Source organism: Perissodus microlepis, chromosome 22 (genome assembly GCF_051167445.1).
Source record: "Perissodus microlepis isolate ML-2025 ecotype Zambia chromosome 22, ASM5116744v1, whole genome shotgun sequence".
NCBI classification, from domain to species: Eukaryota; Metazoa; Chordata; class Actinopteri; order Cichliformes; family Cichlidae; genus Perissodus; species Perissodus microlepis.
In genome coordinates, this window is record NC_140481.1 from 22,369,840 (window position 1) to 22,395,941 (window position 26,102).

General features: G+C 41.1%; 1 protein-coding gene across 3 annotated transcripts in view; it reads left to right on the top strand.

Annotated features, from left to right (window-relative positions):
- Positions 1-26,102, top strand: part of LOC146363086 (RNA-binding motif, single-stranded-interacting protein 3-like) — a 294,258-nt gene that overhangs the window by 255,609 nt on the left and 12,547 nt on the right. For all 3 annotated transcript variants that reach the window (XM_084919066.1, XM_084919068.1, XM_084919067.1), the window contains exons 10-12: positions 5,848-5,891; positions 8,273-8,369; positions 12,236-12,283. In XM_084919066.1, coding sequence (XP_084775192.1) covers positions 5,848-5,891; positions 8,273-8,369; positions 12,236-12,283 — 189 coding nt within the window. The remainder of the gene's footprint in view (positions 1-5,847; positions 5,892-8,272; positions 8,370-12,235; positions 12,284-26,102) is intronic.

Genomic DNA, 26,102 nt, shown 5'->3' on the forward strand with positions numbered 1-26,102 from the left:
CAGGTCTTAGGTCGAGGAAAGGTATACTGCTGTATGGGCTTTGTTTCACATCTGTGTCTTTGCTGAGCTCCCTTGGGATGCCAGCAACAGCCAGAGTTAGGTGACCTTACAGTTTTCTTAAGAAAATCTGTTCTTCTCTACAGACTGCATTTACACGTGAGTCACATCCTGTCCAATGTTTGGGTGATTACTCAAAGCATTATACGGCGCTCGTTACTTTTCTTAAAAATAATGCTGTTTGTTACTTGATTATTTCCGAGAGAAAGTCATTAGTTATACTACTTGTAACGTTACTTTCTTATTACTTCACAGCGTTACCCAAAATGTACTGTCACATAGTTACAAGTTGTTTTTAAACCTTAGGCTACAGTTCCACATGCAGATGAAAATCCCTGTATTATTGAGGGCACACATATGAACGTGAAGCAAAGTTGAAAACCAGCCTAAAGGGACTTCAAAGCAATTGCCACATTGATTCTTCTTTAGAAACATATACAGGTAGAAATGGAGGCTACAGTGCTACATGCTTGACTGCCTTTGTTACCAGTTGAAGTTCAGGCTCTGGCTGCTGGATTGGAGTCTGCAAACACTCAGCTTTAACATCACTCTGGGCTCTTTGCTAGTTTTTTGTTAGCATGCTGTCTGTGTAGATGTTTGCAAAGAGCCCGTGTTGTGTTAGCTGTTTAATGCAGTTGTTTCTGTTGTTAGTGTAGTCTGCACTCTACCACCGTGCTCTTGTCTTTTCCTGTAGTATTTCCAGTCCTCAAAAGTTGTACATCCCTCCACCGTTTTCTTCCTCCCTGCACCCAAACCGAAATCAACTGAAGGAAAACAAACAGTTTTGATAGAAGACATTTGTAATGAACCTTTGTTTAGTACAGTAATCCTGGTAAATGACTGCATTACTGAAGAACTGTAATGTGATTACAGTAATGCATTACTTTGGAAAGCATTACAGCCAACATTGATCACAATGCAACTCAGATCACCTGCAGATAAAGTCTGGTTGATCTAAAACGGTGATACTGCAGTGCATTCTGCGTACATTTACACTTAGAATAAAGTGGATGGCCCTTAAAAGCATGTGTGTGCCTGTGTGGTCATTGATCAGCTGTGGGCAGGGGAGATGGGAGATGGCCATCACATGTTAGTCTGTTTATCAGAACTGAGGCCATTCCTCACTCCGCTCCCTGTGGCAGACAGATGAAGCGAAGCAACAGCCTACGCCATCCATTACTGTCTCTTCCGACATGTCTCTCTACCTTCTCCTTCTACAGTATAGATCTCACTCTACCGACATCTTTAGCTTTCCATCACTCTTCCCCCTTTTCCTCCACCCATATTTAAACACTCCCTCCTCACAGCTTCTTTCTCTTCCATTTTGTCTACTGTCTCCTCTTCCCGTGTTTGAAGTCTTCCCAGATCCCACAGCAACATATGGAGAGAGAAAGAGCAAGTGACTCACTGAGACTAAGAGAGAGGGAACACATTGCATGATCAGTCAGGAGTTACAAGGGGTTGAGTGCTGCAGGGTGGCTGGTGGTGAGGATTGAGAAATATATGACAGATTTTCTTGTAAACTACCCAAAGTGGGAGTCTAGAAAGTGCTGTCTCTCGCTGTCTCATGCTGACAAACATATTAGTCACTGCATTTTTTTTCTTCCACCACACATTCACGCGGCTAGCGCCATGGGTGCTCATTCTTCTCTCTCTGTCTCTCTCTCTCTTCACATCCTAACTCTTTTACACCAACACACACTCCTACACACACACACACAAAAACTTTCAAAGTCACACTTCTCAAGCACCTACTCTAGGGGAATGAGTGTGGATGAAAAAAAAACATCCGGCTTTCCAGTCTGTGTGAAAGCCTGACAGATGTCCCTGTGTGTGTTTGTGTGTGTAGCCACAAGGCAGAAGAAGCAAATGTGTGTATAGCAGGCAAAAAATTAAGGGAGGGAGCGGGTCAGCGCGTGTGTGCGTGTGTGAGGACACAGAGACGATGACTCGACTTGGTTTTCCTGTGGTTTTTGGAAGGGGTTGGCGGGTCATCCTTGGGGCACGGAGTGGGGATGTGGAGCTGTTTTCATGAACACCAAAAAACGTTGGGAGAATCGAGTCGAAGCTGCCCTTACTCCTATGCAGTACACGGCAAGAGATTTATCAGATGAGCTGGGTCCTAATTACTAGAAATATTCAGCTCGGTTTAGGCGAAGGAGCTGCCTGCAGATGCCTGCAGAAGGAAGTTCACATGGTCTCACACTTTTATCTGCAAACGGCTTTCAAAATATGATTTAAGCACAAGAAAATAAACACGACTAGCTGTTGAGCTGTCTTTTATTAGACTAAAATTTAGCTGCTCCTCCTTCTTGTTGTTGTTGAGAGTTAAAAAGTTGTGAACTTTTTCAGCTTCTGAAGGGCGCCCGGATGTCAGAATAATTATGAAAACCACTTCTGTAACAGGAAAGAACAGGTGACGTCTTTAAAACCGCTAGTGTAGGCTGTCCTCACATTTTTAACTCTGTTAAACACAATTTTGCATACATGCATTTTCATACATAACATGCTAAAAAAAAGCTGCTTTATTGCCATGATAAAATGCATTCACATTTTCACTGAGACTACATTAGTATAATTCATTTTGTAAACCCTAGAGCACAGTTGAAATGATATTAATGCAAAATAATTCTTCACAACTCGCTAAACTTGATAACTTGAATTAATGATTGACTACAAAAAGAAACAACTGAGTCATACTCTATGGCTTTTTCATGAGTTTGGAGCCATCTGTCACTGTGCTACATTTTGGGATCTTACTGTGGGTACAGTAGGGCATATTTATCGTTTTACATTTACGTAGAGGGGAGAACATATTCTAGTGGAAAATATATGGTACAGTAAGTCTTATTTACTGCATAAGCATGAAAAAACGGCCACTTGGTCTTCGAAAGTCAGGTCTGTTCATGAGAGCTTCTATCAGGGCCAAGCTTTGTTCACGGGGTCTGTACAGCATTAAAGTCAAGTTTTTTTCTGCAGTCTTGGATCAAGCTAAGACGGATACACAGTCTGTCTGTGTCTTTTCCTTTCCTCTCATTTTGACGGAGCCAAAAGCTAACTGCATCAGTAATCAGTCACTGGCTATGCAGGGTCCTCCGGTCAGGAGCTTCTCTGCTGTGGAATTCATCAACACGCGGAACCAAGGGCAGCACTTAGGGGAGTTATCAGCCTCACCGAGACAGCTGGCCATGTCTGCCGCTGCTATTAGCGAGCATGGGAACACACAGTCGTGCACGCAAACATGCTGACAGGCGTGCAATGCAACTCTCTTGATCTTGGATTTCATGTAAAGGGAGAGTATAAATACATGCACAGAGACCTTTGCATGTATGGATTTACAGAAAGAGATGTTCACAGATGCAAAACCAAATTTAAAGTAGAAAATAATTACAAAGCGCATGGACTGAGTGGCTGCATTCGGCCTTTACAGCTTGGTATAAAACGTCCATGCCTGGATCCCTACACATCCCTAGTTTAAGCAAGGACATTGTCATTTGGTGGAGAGTCTGTGTTTTTGCTCACTCTCGAGGGCTCGGTCCAGGCTCACTGATCCCCTTGGACCTCTGAGCCACTATTCCCTTAACTATATAGCTCAGTGTAGGTAGCCCTCTGGGGGAACAAGGGCAAAAGACTTACAGGAAGATGGGAGGGGTAGATTAAGAGATGATGGGAGTGAGGAACGGAGAGAGAGAAAGGAGAACACAAGATGTTGAAGAAGAAAAGGAGTGGGAGGGAGGGCAAAGTGAGGGAAAGGAAGGGCAAAAAATGAGTGTGTGTGTGTAAATGTGTAGTGTGTGCATGTGTGTATGCTGATGAAATCTGCCATCCTCAGCAGCCTCCTGTTAAAAGAAATCGGATTAGCTCTCCTCGGGGAGAGAACCTTCAGGAATGCAGATGAAGGATTGCGGCACACAGGTTTCTTTCCTGGACTCTAAAAAAGGGCCTCACACGCACACTCATGGATAGGTTTGCTGTCACACGCTTACCTAGACATATGTACACACACCATCACAACAAGGAACTCAGTTTTCCACTCATTCTCTTTTCTCTCCAAAGGCCATTTCTTTATTTCCTCTCATTCATAAAAACACGATGATACGTGGTTGAAATAGAAAAGCGCGTCTTCGATACTAATTCACTTTGTCCTATTGACTAAGCTTTCCCTCACATTGGCTTTGTCACTTGTCAGTTTTTCCACTTTGAAATGAGATGATTTAGATTTGATTTCATTTGTTTTGGACAAAAACAATCAGGATCTTAATCAAGTTATTCTTCAAGTACAATAAATGTACAGCAAATTATCTTGGTCACAATAGTGCAGGAATATATCAACAGCATTGCCTTTGACGTACAGGTGACATACAAGTAGCCCGTACGGGGAAAACACTGTGATTTAGAGGTAGCAGAAGTGGTTAAATGTACAGAAAATTACTCTGTGACCTTCTTGAATACTTAGCTGGACAAAGACATGATTTATATAGTTTTGCCTCTGTGCATCACCACAGTGAACGTGAAATCAAACAATTATAATGCAATTGAAGGGCAAACTTTCAACTTTACATCAAGGAATTTCACAAAAATTTTGCATGGACTGTTTAGGAATTACATTATGACAAATGTATGCTTTGGATTCGGCGGTTTCTCTCCTTGTCTGTATTTTTCTATATTGGTTTCATCTGTCCAAAGAATTTTTCCACAACTGTGCAGCCTCTTTTAGATGTTTTTTTGGCAAATCCTAATCTGGCCTTCCTGTTCTTGAGCGTAATCAGTGGCTTGTTGTAAACTCTCTGCACTTTCATTTGTGTTGATTGTAGACCTTGACAAAAAAATACACCTATCACCTTGAGTGTTCTTGACTTGGTTAGATGTTTGATGTTGTTTTTCTCAGCCATGGAAGTGCCTCTGTCATCATACGCTTTGTTGTGTGGTCTTTCAGACCTTTTGCTCTGGCCAAGTGCGTTCCTTCTTTTTAAGAATGTACCAGACTGTTGATTGGCCACTGCTAATGTTTCTGCTGTCTGTCTGATAGATTCATTGTAGTTTTTGATTATGAGGATGGCCTCGCTCAACTTCAAATATTATGTCTGCTTCATTTGTTATTGAATAATAACAGAGTATGCCTCGTGTGGCCTTGAAAACTGCGTTTATGCAATAACTTTGTAAAACCCCTTGAATTAAAGTTCAAAGTCTGCACTTAAGTCCTATACAATTAAATAATTGTGGTGGTCTAAAAAGGGAAAACTACAAAAATTATATTTTTGTCCAACAAATTATGGCTCTAACTGTATTTCACAGAAGTACGTTCGATCAGCAAAGCCATCAGTGTCTGACTTACGACAACATATAAACATATAAATAAGAGACACTTTAAAAGGGGTTACATGCAGCTTGAAATCCTGTCACTAAATTCATGGAAGAACATCTTTTGTAAAAAGAAGAAGACATTGATCAAACTGTTTTCCAGCCACAATCTTCTCTTTGGCTTTGTTTAGGTCATTATTGAAAAGTAGGCTTAAAACAAAAGTGTTGACCACTTCTTTCTGTGTGTTTTGTCTGTCAGTAAATATCAGAAACTGGCTTCTCACTTAGAGTGAGATTGATTGTTTTGTTGCCTTCTCCTTTTTACTACAGCAGATGACACTACATTGTCACACTGAAAAAACTGATATAAAAGGTGGTAATGTAGGACAAGTTGTCACATTTTCTTTTGCTTCAGCATTTTAATATTACTTCCCATACTGTATGTATCTTGATAGGCCGTATAATTTGTTGTTGTTTTTTCTCTTTCAGACTGGCATGGCGTTAACATATGATCCTGCTGCAATGCAGAATGGGTAAGACTTGATCTATCCTTGGCACCAGCTAATACACTCGCCTCCTGGCTCATAGAACCCCAGTCGATACTACTGTCATACACAAAGATTAATGTAGTGTCTGCACTTTGTTACTGTTTGATTAAGGAAATCTATATGGAGTTCAGATATCGGTTTTCACTGGTGAGGTCGGGTGAGAAATGGCGAAGGGGCACTGAGTGAGAGTGAGTGTGTGTGTCTATATGTGTGTCTTTGGATACTCAGATATGTGTGTTTTTGTGTCTTCATGTCATGGTGCTGTGGAAATAAATGACCCGGCGTCGTGTTTTATTTTTCCCCACGGTGCTGAGACAGGAAGGAGAATGCTGAGGCTCCCCTTTATCTCCCTCTGTCCTCAGTCATTCACAGGAAGCGCCTCACTCCCACTTCCTAAACCACTTATCCTCCAGTGAGTCGGTCTCAACCAAAACACAACCCTCAATGAATAGCATCACTCATTACATACGCCCTGCAATGTAAAAGCCTACTTCAGTATAAATCCCTCAACTTATGATCCCAAAGATACAAAACTGCGAGAGAAAGAGAAAAATGTGTCGCTCTCAGCACCTTGAACCAGATTTTTTGGAGGGCGATAAAAACAATATACATAAATAATCATTCTCTAGAAAAGAAGAAAAATAACGTAAAACGAGTCAAATGTTAAATAAAGAAAACTTACAAAAAACATAATGCATAGTTTAAAAAATGCTACTTTACATTTCTTACAGGTACATGAAGAGTTCAAATTCAAATTGGTGAATTTAGTACTGTATATAATTATAATGCAAATTACCCATAATTAATGCATATATATGTTATTGAGGGACTTAATTTACATGTCCTCCTCAGTGTTAATATTTGCATAAAATGTAACTGTATACTTTCAGAAACCAAAAACAAAAAGACGTTTAGAAAAACTGAAACACTGCACACGATCCCTGCGTTGGGTGAAAACTAATGTAGCTCCTTCCTTTGTCATAAACTGACCTTTTATATTTAATCAAGCTGCCAAAGTTTCCAAACTACTAAGCAAACTACACAACATCACTTTTGTGTGTCATTCACATTCATTGAAATCATTTTACATTTTGCACAATCTGACATAGATAATAAAACAATGAAAACTCTGTTTCTGAGCTGCTGGTGTTTGACTCACATTTTCACAACACCAGACCGTTAAAGTCAAACTATAATGTAGTCGGCGTTGATGCTGTATGTAGTGATTTCAAGGCTCGTTACAGAATTAGTGTTGGCCTGTCCTTGGCCAGTATTATGATTTTCATCAATTGTTGCTGAGACTGTTGGACATCCCGCTTAACCTCCCAGGGAATCTCGGTGAGATTCAGCATCTTTAGATGTTCAGCATTAAAATAAAGTCTTTCAATTACACAAAGAAGGTCTCCAAGTACACAGAAAAAGATTTCCTTGACTATATCCCAGTGTTGAGTGCACTCAGCCAGACTTGGTCCACGCATCGGTAATCCGTTGCAGATATGGCCGTCCATCAGCTGTCCAGCTTATTATTATTGCTCTATTAAATAAATTCCAGTATGAGAACTAAGCCAAATATTCAGAAGTTGAAACTAAAGTTTAAGCAAGCAGACCAAAAGAAACCACACCATGAGAAGAGTGACACATCAAGCTTGCCTCACTGAGAAATAGAAAAGCAACACAGACGGCTGTTTAATAGCAGTTTGAAGAGGGAAACAAGGCCAAGTTGTGAATGAGCATATACCATATATCTTACTATGGAGAATGGACAAGTTCATTTTACTGATGGATTCATTTTTATGTAAGGCAGTAGGAGAATATTCCTTGCATCAGACATACAGTCAACAATGCAGTGGACGTAATCGAGTCAGAGGATGTTTGTCTGCTCCAGAGTTGGACGCCTATACTAAACGAACCACACCCCGTCCGCTTAGAAGCTGCAGTCCTTTCTGTAGACATATGCACACCCTCTGGTTTCCAGCTGTGTGGAGAAGGGTAATGACTCCCAGCACACCTTGAAGCTTCGAAGAAATTACTTTTTAGGCCAATCAAGCAGTACTGACTGTCATGGACTTCCCTCTATAGTCACCTGACCTCAGCCCTCCTGAGCATTAAGCGCAACTGAATTTAGGTTCCTGTTTGCGCAGCCTTGAAGAGTCCCTGCTGCTCACTTACAAGTGTCATTAATGCAAGATTTGAGGCATACCAAATATTCTGTATTACTCAATAGTCTTGTACATTTTTCAGATGTTTCTATTAAAGTCGTTTAATAGCCTCGTAACATGGAACCACCCAATGCAAATAAACTAGGTATTCTCTCTACTGTTAGTTACTCAAATCTATTCCTCTGTTTCTTTTTCCTTTCGGCTCAGGTTCTACTCCTCGCCTTACAGCATCGCCACCAACCGCATGATCGCACAGACCTCCATCACGCCCTTCATCGCTGCTTCCCCCGTTTCCACATATCAGGTGGGCCATAATGCACTGGAATATGGGTAGATTCTGTGTGTATGTATATGAGAGTATACTTTGTGTAGTTTGTGCACTTTGGGTTGGAAAAGAGGGGGTGGGCTTCAAAACAGCATGAGGCTCTTGCTTCTTCCCTCATTGTTTCTTCGATGCTCCAGCTGTGCTTGATGACATCTGTTTCGTAGGCAGCAAACACGCCAGGGATCAGAACAGAAGCGGCAAAGAAAAAGGGGGATTTTAAAAAGGCTGACAAGGTAGAAAAAAAGAAACGCACCCATCAAGAATGAAAGTAACTAGGAAAAAGAAACAGTTTCCTCTCTCCTGTAGTCCAAACCTCTTTTCTTCCCTCTCTCGATCTCTTTTTATTTTATTTTCCTAGCTTCAGCACCAGTCCTTCCACTTCCAGAGCGAACGTTTGCATTCCTCACTGCTGCGATCAGTGGAGTAATACAACAGAACAGAGCGGGATCGTAAAAATTGGCCCTGTGATATGTCAGGAGCGCTAACTATTTTCCGTCACTGCGCATTTCATGCAACACCCTTTGCCGAATCTAAACATCAAGAGACGCTGCCACTGTGCCCTCTCGATCAGACACTATCGTTTAACATCGCCTCTGTTTGGTATGCAGAGACAGAAAGACGAGGATAGAGAGCAGGAGAAAGGAGATGAAGGATAGATAAGAAAATAGAAGAGACAGATGGAGAGAGAGAGAGAGAGAGAGAGAAAGAGTAGGTTTAGGTGATGGCGATGGCACGGCTGGGTGGGCAGAGGAGGGGTGTTGCTGAAGGTTGCGGCGCCCGTCTTTGAGGCACGCTTGATTAAAACTCTGGTCCAGTACCTGTGGTGGAGGGGCAGAGGAGAGAGAAGGAGGGAGAAAAGTGGGCCAGGGCGCGCCTCTAATCCGCTCTCGGAAGGCTTCCCAAATTGATTTATCAAAAACAATGGCCAGGCTTTTGAGGAATATTAATCCTCACAGTTTCAATATCGGGCAGCTCTGCCGCCGCTTCCTGTAATATTGCCCTTCAGCCAGTCGCGGCAGGAAGGTGAGTCCTTCATCTTCTGCTCAAGTACAAAGAGGCACGGGGAAAAAAGAAGGAGAAGACAAGCCAGGCAGATATGTATGCAAGACAAAAGGAAATCACTTCCTTTTATGATGAAAAGTATTGCCTTTGTAATGAAAATCTCAAGGTGCGCAGAAATGACTGTATGTGTCATTCCTCCTTTTATGTTTGTGTCGCGTTGATATTTTGGAGCTTTTGATAGAATTGATTGATCAGATCTGCAAATGACCCATACCAACAGCGGTATTCTGGCATTCTTTATGCTTGGCTCCTCAATAACGATTGGATTCATTTCCTGGAAAAAACGACTTTGATGATCCGCATGACAGGAGACAGTCCAGGCCAGATCGCTACCAAGATTTCAACGAGTACCGCCAGCCAGCCGTGAGCCTGGTTTACATCACTGCTTATACAGACTGGCTCACTGGCTGACTAAATATGTGGCTGGCTGATAGGACATGGGGCTGGCAGGCTTACTAACTAGCTAACTGGCTGGCTGTTTGGGTTTACGTGTGACTGGTTGGAACGAGGGCCAGCTGGCTGACCATGCAGCTCGACAACTGACTTACCGGCTTTTTGGCCTGTTGGCTGACAGGCTCTTTTAAATTATAATATAAGCTGTGAAGTTCAGCCAGAGGTAGGGAGCTTCTTAGGTTGTGCACATTTTACCCTTCACTCATAGTGAAACTTATGTTCATGTAGAATTACTCTACCTGCTGTAATTCTGAGCAACTCTGTAAAAGCTGTAATTTGATGCTTTGGGGAAAAGCCAGCTCACGTCGAGTCAGTTAACTCTAATCTTCAAAAGCAGTCATTTGGATCTCTTTATATTTTGTGTTACACTTAGCAACTTAGCACGTTTTCCCTCACGTTCTTTCCTGCCTGATAACAGATCAGTCTCTGGCTTTCTCGTTTATTTTTGTCTGGGAGTGAAGTCCTGCTGAAGTTGTTAATGCTGTAACTCATGAGCCCTTTTGCTGTTTTTTAACATCCCACAGATAAACGCATTTGTCATGTTTCTGCTGTTAACTTGGACTAAACTACAGTCTTTTCACGAACCTAGTTTTTTACTTTTGTTTGGTTCCAAAAGTAAAAAAATGAGTGAACACAACTGTCTCACAGCTGGCAAACTGGGACTTATCTCTCAGCATCCAAACAAAGCCAGAGGACACATTATCAGTGCATTACAACATTTTCAGCTCTCAGGAAACACATTACAACATTGCTGTACATTGCACTGTTTGAGAGGTGCTTTTATCCCGTCTTCCTTCTCTCACCCCGACCGGTCGCAGCAGATGGCCCCGCCCCTCCCTGCGCCTGGTTCTGCCGGAGGTTTCTTCCTGTTAAAAGGGAGTTTTTCCTTCCCGCTGTCGCCAAAGTGCTTGCTCATAGGGGGTCATATGATATGTATTACTGTAGGGTCTACCTTACAATATAAAGTGCCTTGAGGCAACTGTTATTGTGATTTGGCGCTGTATAAATAAAACTGAATTGAATTGAGATTAATCTAATAATATAAGAATTAGTGCACCGGCCTATATCTGTTCAACACCTGAGGAGGCTGTAAAGATCTAACGTAAGGGCTTTGAACAAAATTGAAAAGGAAGCTGAGATTATGAAGTAAATATGTTGGAGGTCTCTTTGTCTGTTTCTTTTCAGTGGATTGGACTAGCTTCCCATTGTGTTCACTGTGTTGTTATCGGTTCAGGTTTGGACTTTTTCATCTTTGGTTGCTTCAGATAAATTGTGAGTGAGCCTCCCTCACATTAGTAAGACTGCCATTTTTTATTTACCCAGCAAAGATTTCACCATGATTCTCTCACGATTTTTTCCTTAAGCCCAGTGTAAAGCCATCCTTTCTTGTTGCAATAATCACATGACGGTCATGCAATATCTTAGTTAGAAAATGCCGAAGACAAGTGATTAAATATAAGCTTTCTCTGTGTCTATCTGCTGTCCCATTCAGCTGGGGAGAACAAATATTGCCGTGTATAAACAAGCAGACTTGGCACCGCGTTATAGAATATCAGGCTTGTTTAGGTATGGATCCAAATCACGCATTTGGGTTGGCTCAGAGGATTGATTGCTCTTACAGCAGATTATTCCATGTTTGTCTTTGTTTAATCTAATCATTTTACCAGGATCAGTGGCCAGTCTGTGTGTTTGTCTGCTACAAGCTGTCTAATTCCTCTCTCCAGCATAAAAGCTCTGTTTGTTCATCGTCCATTCCTCCGGTTTCTTTATAGTTTCCACTGTCACTGTTTCTCCATCTCTTTAACTTTTGAATCTACATTTGTAAATATGCATATCTGTCAATGTTTTTTTTCTCTGGTTGTAGCGTTGAAGTTCTTTGTTCTGTTTTATGCTGAGATTAAAACAAAAATGCTTTTTGTATTTTGTGAGTCTTCTCTAGAGGTCTGTCCCTGACCTTTCACCCCTGCTCCAACAGCACTGGGCAGAGCTTTAATATTGTTATAATACAGAAAAAGACTCATTTTACGGGCTCAACGCACAACGTACTGCTGGCAATAATGAGAAGGCAGGAGGGAGATGTGCTGCCTCCAGACTTTCAGATTCTTCTAGTAATTCTTTGGCACAAATTAATCTGTGTAAAGTTCAGCCATTTTGGTGCATTAAAACCAGCACAATCATTTTAAGACTTACAGACTGAAGAGTATTTGAACATATTGGGACTATTTGAATTGCATTTATTGTATTATGTGGGATACGTTTCAGCTCTTACTAAGACAAAGGAAAATTTTATATTGCCACCATCATTTTACATTTTCTGTATTTCTCCTCAGGTCCAGAGTACGTGGATGCCTCATCAACAATATGTTATGCAACCTACAGTAAGTACCCCACCGTGTACCTGAAGTACTGCAGCTGCCCTTGAGTCCCCGCTGGGGAGTTGAAAATCTGTGATGCGCATCCAGTCTGATCTGCTGTTAATCAAAACTTTTTAAAGATTCGTATTTTTAAATTTATCCTGAAAATAGTTTACGACATGGAGACATTTTTATATTTAGCACAATGTGACTGACCAGAAAAAGATTCTGTTTGGAAAAACGTTTAAGCCACATTATTCTTCTGTTGCAGACGAAATGTTAAAGCAACTCAATTTCTAACATGCACTTGGCCACTATTACTTCTGGCCAAATGATTACACCATTTCGGTCCTGGAGTTACTATACGAAGCACTTTACCCAATTCTGATAACCACATTTTTCCATCTCTCCTAAGTATACAAACATATTTTGTTTTATTTTTGGGAGGCTTTGTGGAGTTTATATGTTTTTGGTAGTGCCAGGAAGCAATTCAGAGTCATTTACCAGACCACAGCACAAGACAGACTGCTGCTTGAGGTTACCATCCCAGACAGCAGACAAGGGGGAAAAAAGCTAATATTAATTAGACTTAGCTCACGAGCAACACGGTCTTTAACGGTGAGGTAATCACATTGCCTTCAGTCACATTCAATTCTGTTTTGAAGAGAGACAACAGAGAAGCTCCAGAAGGTTTGTATTGGTCACTAAAATTCATATTTTAACATTTCAATAACTGGCAAAGTCCTACTTCCTAAATATTAATAAAAACTAAACCTTCTTGGATGTTATTCTTTAAATGAAGGTAAATTACATTTTCACAGAGAAGTACAGTGCAAACGTTCCCTCTCATTTCTTTGTACAGAATTTCTTCTCATTTTTAAAGTGGCATTTAACAATAGTTCTTCGAGCGTCATGAGGGTCTTCCAAAGTTTTTCTTTGGACATCGGCTGCTTTTTCACTCATTTTCAATCCAGTCCTTGTACCAGACCATTTTCAGATAAATGTTTTCTTTGTTAAGTTACTTGGCATTGACCTGGGAATCATTCAATCTTAAAAAGGGACCTAACTCAAGAAATGAACTGGTGGCGCATCTACACACAACAAAAAACTTAGCAGAGAACCACTTTTTAAACAGTACCTTCAGGGACTTTGTTACTAGCAGCCATAATTTGTTCCCATTTCTTCAAATTCATGAAAAATGGTAACAATAAAAGTTTGACAGGCATAGAACGAGCGATTAGCCAAAAACCTGGCATAACTGAAAGCCATGCTCTTAACAAACAGGAAAGAATTGTGAGGTGCATCTGGCCCTTCAGTTGATCCAGTTGATCTACTGTTTACTAAAGCCTTATCAAGTAGACGGATGGCTGTCAACAAGCCATTCTTAAGGAAGACAAACAGAGAGGAAAGCCTGAGGTATGCTAAATTACACAAGAACTAGACTAAAAATGGCACCAAGTCTTGTGGAGTAATGAATCTAAATTTCAAATGATCATATATATATGTATATATATATATATATATATATATATAGTCTCTTACAGCCATCATGGTTCGGGGTTGTATTTCAGCCAGTGGTGTTAACGATCTTATCAAAATTGATGGAATTATAAACAGAGAAGAGCACCATCAGATTTTGATCTACCATGCAATACCATCTGGAAAGTGTCTGATTGGCAAGAGCTTCATTTTCATGACAATGATCCCAAACACAGTGACAATACAGCAAAAGCATACCTGAATAGAAAAACACACAATGGATGGCCATCAGTCATGGATTGGCCTCCCCTGAGCCCAGAGCTCAACATTTTTGAAGCCGTGTAGGATCGTCTTTACAGTGAACAGAACAAAAGGCAGCCAACATCCAAAGAAGAGTTTTGAATGCCCTTCGAAAAGCCTGGAGAACTATTCCTGAAGAAATGACAAGAAAACTTGAGCAAGAGAGTTCAGGCTGTCATGAAGAATAAAGGTGGTCATACCAAATATTGATTTTCAAGCTCGTTAGAGTTTTACGATCTGTATTTGCAGAGTTATATACTGTATTTTCTTGTATTTTTACACGTTTCAATAAATCGCTGCACATATTTTCAAGCAGGAGAGGTGGCTCAAGGCTTTTTCACATTTCCTGAAATACCCCCGCTTGCACATTCAGTTTTATTTTCCTATCGCTGAAGCCTCACCCGCACTCTTGCTTGAAAATACTTTTCCTTCTCTGTTGTTATAACAACAAAGCACATTAGTGGTTTACCAAATTGTTTTAAGGTTGAGTTTTTAATTGATCCAAGCTCTATAAGTGTTCTCATTTTGTTTCTTAGAGATTTTAAATCATTCTGCCAGAGATTTTTAGTGTTTGCTTGAGGCTTGTTGTGGCCCCTGAAGCGTATTCAATCTGCTTCATTGCTCTCAGTTTGTTCACAGAAAAAGACTGGTTACCAGTCAAGGGCAAATATATCTGATTCTTTACCACTATTTTAAAAAAAAGCTTCACTTTTTGAAAATCTCAATACTTCTTTAATACAGTGGGTACTTAGTTCTATTAGCCTGGAAAAGGGAGTGCAGTGAAGATTTTTTTTCTACATAAAGCACATTTTTAGGACTCTGCGTCACAGTATGGTTCATAATATGCATGTAAATTCTGCACTGTGGTTCTAAGTTTATTGATACAATAAGTTATTTTGTCTTTGGAAAAGAAATTACCAGCCTCAGGGTAACTTGTGTTAGTTTTTGCTGAAGTTACCTCTAATGAATCTCACAGCCGCATAATTTAAGTCATGCTTTGATATCGAGGTTCACTATTCTGTACTAATGAGCAAATGAATATGCATATGGGTGAATAGGTAGCACCTTACAGTTTGGATCTATAACCCGGGGTTATAGAGTTTTATGCTGCAACAAATATTTTATACACTGGGTAGATACCAGCCCAAAAGTGTTATAATAATAGGGAGAAAACTAGTAAGAACACACAGTTCTGGCGTAATTAGTCATTATTTTTTTGTGTAGACTGTTAGATTAATTAAATTTGTTTTCCCCAGATACCGGGGTTGTATGCCTCCACCAGTTTAAATCCTTCTCTCTTCCTCTTACTTCCTAAATTAGAGTTTTGGGAGAACCTTATGATATCCCAATGAAGGTGACCTTGCAATGACCTTTCAGTGTTAGATAAAATTGCATTAGTTTATGTTATCCTCTTATATGATTAGAATTCTAGAGTTACAACTGAATGCTGTAGCTGTTTTGTGAGTTCCTAATAACCTTAGCTTTGAACTTTGACGGCCAAAATATTATCGGTTCATTGTTACCGGCACAGAGGCACAAATCAGTACACACTACCTGATATTTTCATATCATGATATTTTTAGCTTTTGCTGTTGATGGTTTAGCATGAAAAACCAAGTTTGGCTAATGAAGTCCGTACGAATGTGGATAACATTGTAAGCGTCAGTCAAGAAGACAACTGCTTTAGAGTCCCTGCCACTGAGCAAACTGGGAAACATTGGCACTCACTCACTAGAGGAGTGCTCAACCAGCCGCATGGCTCCCCGCTGTGGCCATTTACCACTCAGTCCTACCCATCTCACTTCCACTCCCGCTGTGGGACAGTGAACATGTAATCTGGTCGCAGCAGGCCACCAGCCCAGCAGACACACACACACCCACACCCAGCTGCAGCTGCCCTGTGAGGTGCCCAGTTTGCCTTTCAGCCACACAACTTCCTGCCTTTTTTTTTTTTTTTTGCACATATCTTCACTCAACCAGCCACCTCCTTCCCTCCCATACTTTGCAGTTCTCTCAGGCAGGTATGCTCCTTCCTTATGGCACTCGTTTCAGGCTGGATTAAAGCTAGCTCGCTAACAAGCTGCTGTTTTTGCTGCTGCTGCTGAGTCTCCCTGTTGTGAAAATGAAGCTGTCTTAGGTGGTAGACAGTATTACAAGGTGAATGACAAACGTGACAGAGTCCTCTAATAGTATAACTGCTCAGCATGTGCAGTGCAGCCCGTTTGTGTTTTAGTGTGTACATGCATTCTTTCTACACAAATACATTTGTATATCTGCTTGTGCGTGTGCATCCACAGTACAAGAATACACGTTTGCTTGAATGTGCATACTGTTTTCTTCATTTTCTGGCGTCTTCTCAGGCTCTCGGCCATGTGGCGTTGTGGTTTGTCTGTCATCACATGGAGAGAGTATATACTGCCTCATCATCTATGCTTGGGTAACTGTGCGTGTTTGCCGATACATGTTTGTATGTACTGTATGTGTTATGAATTGCCATACGTGTGGTCCATACGGGTTATTCTTTACCAGCCCATGCGATGCCTGATGGTCATCCATCTTTCAGCCTTATGTCATGGGGCCTCTTGAAGCCTTTGGCACTAGCCACCAACCAGCAGCCACATTGTACTGTCTACATCTCATCATGCCTCCATGCCAGCAGTAGCCATGTGGCGATATAAGTCCCCATGGTCCCGTCCCCATTGTGTTCCATTGGCTCTTTCTGTCACCAAATGGCTGGTAGGTGCTAACCCCAGCTGTCACTGCTGACAGTGAATCATAGATACCAGTCTGTCTCCCTTTATGACCCGTGCTCGTATCAACTACCAGCTACAAACACAGCAGACTGCCCTTTATACACACATGCATACACACACATTCTGCCATCAGTTCAGTGAATCACATCAAATTAGCTAAGCATCCTAGTTCAAATGCTTGGGGGGCTTCTCGGGGCATTAAAAACCAATTGATTGTGCTGCAGTTTGGCGACTCCTTCCTCATGTTGCATGTTAAACCAATGGAGCGTTGTGCAATGGCGCTCCTGATATCTGGGCAATATGGAGGCAGCAGAGCGTGGAAGGGGAAGAGCTGGACAGTCATACAGAATAGAATAGAATAGTCTGTATGCATGTTAAATAAACTTGTTAATTAATCAGACTTGTTAAGTTTGATTTAACAAAATAAGTATTTAAGAATAGGTCTAGAGATTATTATTTAGATAATTACATTACAGATACAGATTAGGGTAAAATGTGTTTTTGAGTCTACTATTAAACGGAGTACAACAAATGGCACCTAAAATCTAAATAATGTTGAAGAAGAGCATTAAGGAAAGGTTACAAAGGAACTTTGGATAAATTGTGGTATTAGTTATGGCACGACGGGACTGTTGGTTGCTGCAAATGAGTATTGTAATTCAATATTAATTTTAGTTTTAAATAATATCGTTTTTTAGCTGTTATAAATTGTGCAAAAAGAGTGAAGAAGTCTTTTTGAAGTTTTAGTAAAAAAAGCATAATTTTCTTTTTGTACATTATAATCTGCATCATAATAAGCTTGGCTGAAGGACTACTACACTATGATCTTGCATCATCCCTCAGTTTCTTTGTCAGATCTCACCAAGTCTCACCCAGTACCCGATGGTCATCTTTAATTTACAGTCTGTGAGCTGAACTATTCTAAAAAGAAATATCTGCAAATGCCAGATCTCTCTGTGTTTTACATTGTTCCTACAAAATATAACAAGACGTTTTCTTCAGGAGTGCCTGACAGACTGTTGTTGTTTTTTGATTTTTAAAGTGCTCATATGAATTTTTTATGCTTATATGAAGTTGTCTGTACTTTCTACTTGAGCCTTTAAAAAACAGCATGCCTGCTATAACGGTCATGGTAAACTTACTCTGAAATGATATGCTGGCTTTGGTGTTGCTGAGTTGAGTATCTCTCAGCAGGACAAATTTGTCTTCTTCGCAAAATTGTGCAAAGTGCTGGTGGAGCCGTATATTGTTAAAACCCCTTGTTAGTTAGCTACTGCCGATACTAATGATACCGCATTGATTTGTTAACCTAATTTGATGTTTTTCTTCATTTCAGCCCTCCGCTGCCTTTGTAAACCTGAAGTCCATTAACTGCGTTAAGCAGCAATTTGTTGGAAATAATAGATGTTGTGTTGAATGGAAGTAAATCAAACTGCTGACACTGAAAGCAACTTGACCGCTACTTGCCTTATTGCACAGTAAACAGAGAGCACTGCAGCATGTACTTCTAAGGCAAAAGGTGTTTGTTTGTATCTGAGTAGATTAAGTTTGACAAGTCTATCCATACGAAACTGGACTTCATCCCACAGAGGAGCCGGCGCTTTGTTAGCAGTTAGAAAGGGTGACTGAGCAGAGAACAGTTTTCAAAATTTGCTTATCTTCAATTAATGCGCAAGATGTTCTCTGCGGGAAACCTGATAGAAAGTGACAGCGTTTCTTTTTTTTTTTTTCCTTAAGTGGACATCTAAATGAGTCTGCAGTCTGTTCTTACATGGGTTGTTCTTCTTTCCTTTTCCTTTAGTTTATCATTTGTCTTCCTTCTTTCCTTTCTCATCGTCTGTGAGATGTTGTCACAGGTCATGTCAAAACACGACCACTTGCCTGGTCAATGCCACAGAAATCAGCAGACCTTGAAAAAGTACGAACAATTAAAGAACTAGAGGCCCCAAAACGACAAATGCATACGTGCAGCTAACACGTGCGAATGCCTACACGCACAAAACACATTCCTTCCAGTGGTAAATCTTACTTACATACAGATCATCAATCACATGCACGTGCTCTTAAATTCAGTTCGCACTGCCAAAGAGAGCCGGACTAAGTGCTGTGCCAGCCATGCGCAGCATTGCTGTCTTTCCCCATGAGTTATCCCCCCCCCCCCCTTTTTCTCGCTCTGAACTGTATGTGCTTCAAGTGTGCATTTGCCTGAGTGCACCAGCCCTTACATACTGGAGGTGAATTATTGAATTCCTCTGCCGTTGCACTCCGGCCAGTTCTCCCTGCATTGAATAGACGTTCACTGGGTCTCTGAGAACGTGAACCGTAACTATCAGCCCTCATCGAATAGGGTTGAATCAGTGCGCTGTGGATACCCATCTCCCCGCTTGACATTAAAAATGCTCCTCGGATTCAGAGAGGGAACATTATGTTGGTCTCATGGATTTGACTGGCGAGGCAGAATTTGAGACGGGGCTACACTCGTCCTTGAGTTTCTCTTTTATTTTTTTCCATCCCCGCTCCCTCTGCACTCCTTCCTGTACACCTAGCTCTCATTTCTCCCTCATTTTTGTCTCACTCTGTCCTGTTTTTCTCTCTTCTCCTGCCCTTTCAGACTACAACTGCACCTACTGTGTCCGTGCCAGGAAAAAAAAATTAAAATAAATTGTCTTGTCAGGGTTAAGGTTTCATATATATGTAAGAACAATACTGTTGCAGAGACACCGGATGACTGACAAGGAGATTGAGTGGCTGCATTTTCACTGTAAGTTTTTTGGATATTACTTCAACAAATTTTGCGATAGTAGCAAAAAATATGTTTGGAGACAAAGCTGACATGCTTTGGTGGGCAGGCTTTATTAGCTGGCTGTGTTTTTAATTGGATTTCTAATCTTTTTTCCCCTTTTTTTGGTTTTTATAAATAGAGTAAACATTCTAGAGAGATCCTTGTGTGTGAAATGATCTATTTGTCTACAAAAGGCAGTCAGAGAACAGCTGATAAACGAGCACAGTCCGACCGTGGAGAGGAATGGACCTCCCATGAAGACATGACAAATACTGTTACATGCTTCATCTAGCACCCTTATCGCCTCATACACACATTAAGAAACACAACACACAAACGCACGCTACAAATCCATCCAAATAGCATGTCCTATTCGATATGGAGAAGTTGGTGCTTTATTTTTCATAATAACTTTATTACTAGAATCATTTTATAGTCACAAGCCATCATATTACTGGGGGAAATTATTAGTTTTGCTTTCCTTCACTGACACGCACACATATATATAAGATTACAAAGCAGCAGCATTACCATAATCCATCTCAGCCACGGCAATTTGGTTATACATGCTCCCAGATTTTGACCTGCAAGTTTAACCTGTGCACCTCATCTGCCACCTATTGTAAATTGAATATGTAGTATTCTAGATGATAGACAAGCTGATGCGTAAATAGGCGGGGAAAAGCAGATTCATCATCGCTCTTATTGCCTTTTCATTGCATAGGACAAATTTATACAAAGTAGATAATCCTCACTGCCACATAACCAGAGGTGAGGAATCTTTCATCTGTATCATGCTCTACATGTTAATCTGTTAACATACATTTTTTTGCAACCCCTCGGCTGCTTCAGTTTCTTAGTACCAGTTCTCTGTCTTCCCTGCAGGGCTTTCCTGTGTTTGCAATTAAGATTTCCAAAAACCATTACAAAATCAGATTTCAAGTATCCCTATGATCACAAAGACCGAGTTAAGCCGCTACACACATCACTGTCAGCTTGGGAGGCTCGTTCATTGCTATCTTTTGGTCTGCGCTACTATTTGCTGCCCCACTTGGGTAAAGTAAGCAGTTCACTGTCCTGGATCAGTCTATAGCACATTCGGTCCTGTAGACAGACTCTGTTGTTAATAGTTGAGAAACCCTGGAAGTCTGTTAGCCCTAAGGAGGGATTCCCACTGAAGATTAGTTTGAAGCACCCGAAATGCTGGCTCCCTTTTCTGTGCTTACCTGAATACAAAGGTGCCCGAGGATATCTGGAAAACATGGTCACAGTTGAAGTAGGTGACATACAGCACAACCACAGAACAGGGTAAATAGGAGCATACGGACACCTTTAGAAGACACATTCATATTACTTCACAAGTTTTTGTTTTGTGTTGTTTTTTCTGTAGTTTTTGTAGAGAGACAGTCATTACCAATAGTTTAGCCTTCAAGTGGGTGATCCTGGTGCAGTTGGGTGCCATTACCACTCAGCCATCTGCAGATGTGCTGTGTGTGTGAGCATGATTGCATTAGGGAGGGTATTTGTCATGTTGCTGGTTTGTCATGCTGCTTGTTTACACTTTGACATTATGGGGACTTGTCTTCCTCATGGGGACAAAAAGCTCATCCCCATATAGCCTTGTTAGGGGACCAAGATGAAGCTCTTTGGAGTCATGAAGCTGGATAGTCACAGTACGTACTTTGCAGAATTAAGACCCTGAAGCATGGAGTGTGCATGTCTCATTTCCACTGACACAAAACACGCTAACTAGTACAAACGAGCATCAGTGTCCAAACCACAGTGCCTCACATGGAGAAAGCAACTGTCAAATACAGCGAGGAATGCACTGAGTCAAATGCAGGTCGTCTTTCATAGGCCCGAGACAAATGAAGCTTTGTTTTAGCCAAAGACTCAGAAATACAGCCTCGGCCCATTGGCGTTCTTGAGGCTTTTAATGTGCCAGTCTTCTGTCTTCTCATTCCCCAACTTTAATCAACATCTTCCCCCAACACAAAGCATATTAGCATGGTCTCTTCTTACCAGGCTGGCAGTAAAACACTACACAGTGATCTTCTTGCAAATAGTGAAACATAGGGACCTGCAAGGTGAGGAAGAGAATGTGAACCTCTCTTTGTGGCCTCAAGCTGTTTTCCGAGTGAAGGTATTGCCCCAAGGTAGTTACATGTATCAACACCGGCTTGAAGCAGCAGGGTAGATATGCAATAATGTGGGAAATTATAACCTGCAGCAGTGAGAGATTAGCAAAAATAGCTAGCTGTGGGGGTGCTGTGATCAGGTTTTTTCGGCTGATACTGATCAGTTTTCATGTCAGCAGAATCAGACACTGTAATGCTTATCTTTACAGGAAGTCCATAACAATTTTCTCATTTTATTTTCTTTTTTCGCTCTAAAATATTACACTATGTTCATTTTGAAGGCAGTTGTCCCTCTTTGCCTGCCTAAGACAGAAATCCCAGTCCCAGAAAGCACACTTTTAGTGTTTACAGAACTGGATGAAATTCTGGGCGTCCCCCAGAAGGACATGTTTAGTAAAAAGGAGATACTGCTTTCAGTCTGATACCAGCAGCCTGAGCATACTGCATCTTGAGTATATGGAGGTCTGGACCTGAATGTAAATTATCTTAATAGCCTGCTGCATGTGGTGGAGATCCTTCAGCTGTAATGGACCAGGCAGTAAAAACAGTCACTATTTGTGTGACATTTATGTAGTTGCCTCACCTTTTTTACAATTGGCGTTGCTGATCAGCAGATGTAAAGTCAAGGTAATGAATATCAGCTGATACCAACCAGTGTTTCATAAGCAAGTGCTTGTAATGCGATAGTCATTAAAAGAAAACACTGCCGGTCGTAAGAATTTTTATAAGATTTCTTATTCACTGTACATTGTGTCAAGCCGTTGAGCGTATATCAATGTATTTTACAGGCAACGAGTGGATATCATCTCATCTCCGGTCTAAAGCAGAATCAATACCACCTTAAGCAGGACTGGCTTTTCCACACGCACGCACACAGACGCATGCACAAACCGGAATACATGTGCATACATTGCGGAGCTCTGTAAACATCGTCTCATACATTTGTAACAGATACGTCTGCAGCAGGCATTATCTTATTCTCTCTTACACACAGAGGACAAATCAAAAACATATATTGTCTCTTTGTGTCAATCTCTTTCTCATTTTCTTTCCTCTCTAGCCCATCAATGGACAGACACACAACCAGACAGACGCTTTTGCACACAGACACACACGCACACACTTTAAACCCTCTCTCTCACAGACACTCAGTCTCACAAACACAGAAAATCGAAATCACAAATCGGCTTAACTCTCCCTGACACATCTGTGAATTAAGCCTTTCCGTTGCTCTCCCTTTCCCATTATAAAGGCATTGTCAGAGGCTGAATCGGTAACAGGTAGCCCACAGCCCCTGCTGCTTCCTTCTCGCTTCTCCTCTCTCTTTTTTTTTTCTTCCGCCTTACTCATCTGTCTTCTTTTTCATTCTCGGTCTTTGACTTCTCTCTCTCTCTCTCTCTCTCTCTCTTTCCAAAATTCCACTTTTTCTCTCCAAGTCTCTGGCTTCACTTCCCTCATCTATCTTTCTTCACTCCCGTCTTCCCCGTGACCTCCATCTTTGCTTAATCATCTCTCTCCTGTCCTCACAGTGTCTTTCTGTCTCTCTTTCCTCATTTCCCCTTTCCCTTTATTTATTCATCTGTCACAGCCAGTGGCAGAATAGTACTGGGTATTTTCATTTGGTGCTACTTTATAAGTCCTCACATTTCACAGGGAAAGCCTGTGTGCTTTTGACTGCATTAATATTGCTACTATAATTTGTCAGTTCAGCTTATATACAAAATATAGGGTCAATTTTTAGGACACTAAGTATGATTATACAGTAAAGTACTCAGCAGCATGTAAAGTGGTTACATTTGTCAGCAGCACCTGTAACATGAAAATACTGCCTGCATACATGTTGATACATCAGTAAGAATCTGATAATATATAAGTGTTACACTACGAGATACTTGTACTTTTGTAAATATCGTTTGTTGATTAGCAGTTTTAAGTGTGGTCAAAAATATATAGAGCTGATATTCTCGTCTTTTTTTTTTAATTTAAACATACCTTCATCAACAAACTTCACAATCAAGTTCACAATAAAAAACAAAACCTATCAGAAGCCATTTTTTTCCACTGAGATTAGTATTAAGTTTGAACTTTAAGGTGTATTCTTTTTCTTCTTCTAATGGCAGTGCTATGTTTCCACAAGCTTCCAAAGGGTCTGTTGGGTCTGACTGACGTTTCATCAACAGAGCGAGTATGCCAAGCTCAGTGTAGATGTCTACATGTCCTCCAATTTGGTGTCAACACATTACTTGTCCAAAAAGAAATACTTTATTACTAGGGCACCAACTATGTATGTGTCCTTGAAGTGCACTCCCAGCAGCTTAGAATGTGGATATAATAGGTACAACTACTTGCCCGTGGTGTGCAAAGACTCCCGTCTGCATATCCACGAGGGAATTTAATCTTAGTTTAAGTTCGGGCGGGATATATCAACCTTACTGTCATAACATTCAGGCGTGTGTTAACATAATGTTGCAATATCCCCAGAAGTGGACATCTCAGCGAATTCGACGCGCAATGCTCAGAGAAACTGCAGAATGCCAAGAGCTACTTCTCAGAGCTACAAGCCTCCATTAGCATGTTAAATCTTAAAGTTTATGAGAGTACAATTAGGAAAAACACTAAACAAGTTTGGCCTATTTGGAAGGGTTTCCAGGAGAAAGCCTTTTCTCTCTAAAACAAACATGGCAGCACAGCTTAGGTTTGCAAAGTTGCATTTGAAAAAAAACCCACACAACTTCTGGATCAGTGTTCTTTGGACAGATTACACCAATGTGGAGACATTTGGGCCTTAATCTGCAGCATCATGTTGAGCAAAAACCAAACAGCCTGCCAGCACAAACACCTCGTTCCAAAAGACAAGCACAGGGTTGATGATTCGGGCTTGTTTATCAGCCAGAGGACCTGCGCCACCTTATTGTCACTGAGTCAACCACGTGACTCTAGAATACTGTGGACAAATGTGAGGCCACCTGTTGGACAGCTAAAGCTTTGCTCTAACTGGGTCATGAAATAGGACAATGACCCCAAACAAAGCAGCAAAACTGCAACAGAATGTCTGAAAAATAAAAAAATCAAGGTGTCACAATGGGCCAGTCAGAGCCCAGACCTCAACCTGATCAAAATGCTGCGGCGAGCCCTTAAGTGAACTGTGTATAAACAAAAGCCCGAAAACCTCAATGAACTGAAGCAATGATGCAAAGAAGAGCGGCTACAATTCCTCCCCAACAATGTGAGTGACTGATAAAGTCATACAGAAAACAATTACTTCAACTTATTGCTGCTAAAGGCAGTTAAACAAGCTATTAAATCCTGGGATGTACTTAGTTGAAAGCAACTAAGTACACCCCAGGACTCACCATGCAGTGAGTCCTGTGAAAACCTTCTTTTTCACAAGATTGTATTTGATTACCTTCTTCACTCCTCACAGGGCCTTTATTTGTTATCAAACATTACATTTATTTAGTGACTGGTAATTACTGTCATTGTTGAGTCACCTGCCTTAATATTTGTATCCAAAAAAAACATTTTCAAGGTTTCAGAACTTGATACATTCATGTGTTTCGTGGTTCTTTCCTATAAGGCGTTCTCCTTTATGTCTCTAATTGACCTCACGGCTATTCATTTAGGCTTACAGTTTTCAACAACACTAGTCCAGGACATGAAGAGGTGACAACTAATCCTACTTTTTGTGTCCACTCGTTATCCAGTTTCTTTCTTGTTTGTGTACCTCCACAAAGTTTCATGTGAAGCTTCTATATTGAGCTAGAGGTAGCAGAGATGGAAGAGGAGAGGGAGGAAGGAAGAGCGGTTTAGCTGCCTGTGTTGGGAATGCAGGGAGTAGACAAGCAGAGCAATTCTGACAGGCTGTGTCTGCACAGTTTGTTCTCCAAAAAGCCCACACAGAGTCGCCAGTGGGGTACACACATGCACACACACTCCCGAGCATACACTACTTAAATTGCACGCTCACACACGCTCACACACACACTTTGAAGTTAGACAGTACTGTCCTCCTTCACACTCGTTACACACAGTGTGTTGCAGGCTTACCCACAAACACACATAGGCACCGTTACAGTGTTACGAGCGCACAACAAGAGAAGAGAGCCGAGCAGAGGAAAAAGGGCTGGTTTTGAACGCATTCCTTCGAAGGCTTCAGTGCTGAGGAAATGGAGCTATCATGACAAGGGATGAAAGAGCAACAATGGTTTCATCACTTTCCCTCATGTTTCACTGCACCGTGAAAAAGAAGCTTCTAGTGTTCTCATCCGCCCGTTAGGGAAAAACATGCTGTGCATTATACTGGGAGGACAGGCTCGAGCGAGCAAGTGAGAGCGAGGGACGGAGAGAAAGCATTTTCACTCGGCAACCCAAAAAAAAATCATACTGCTGAT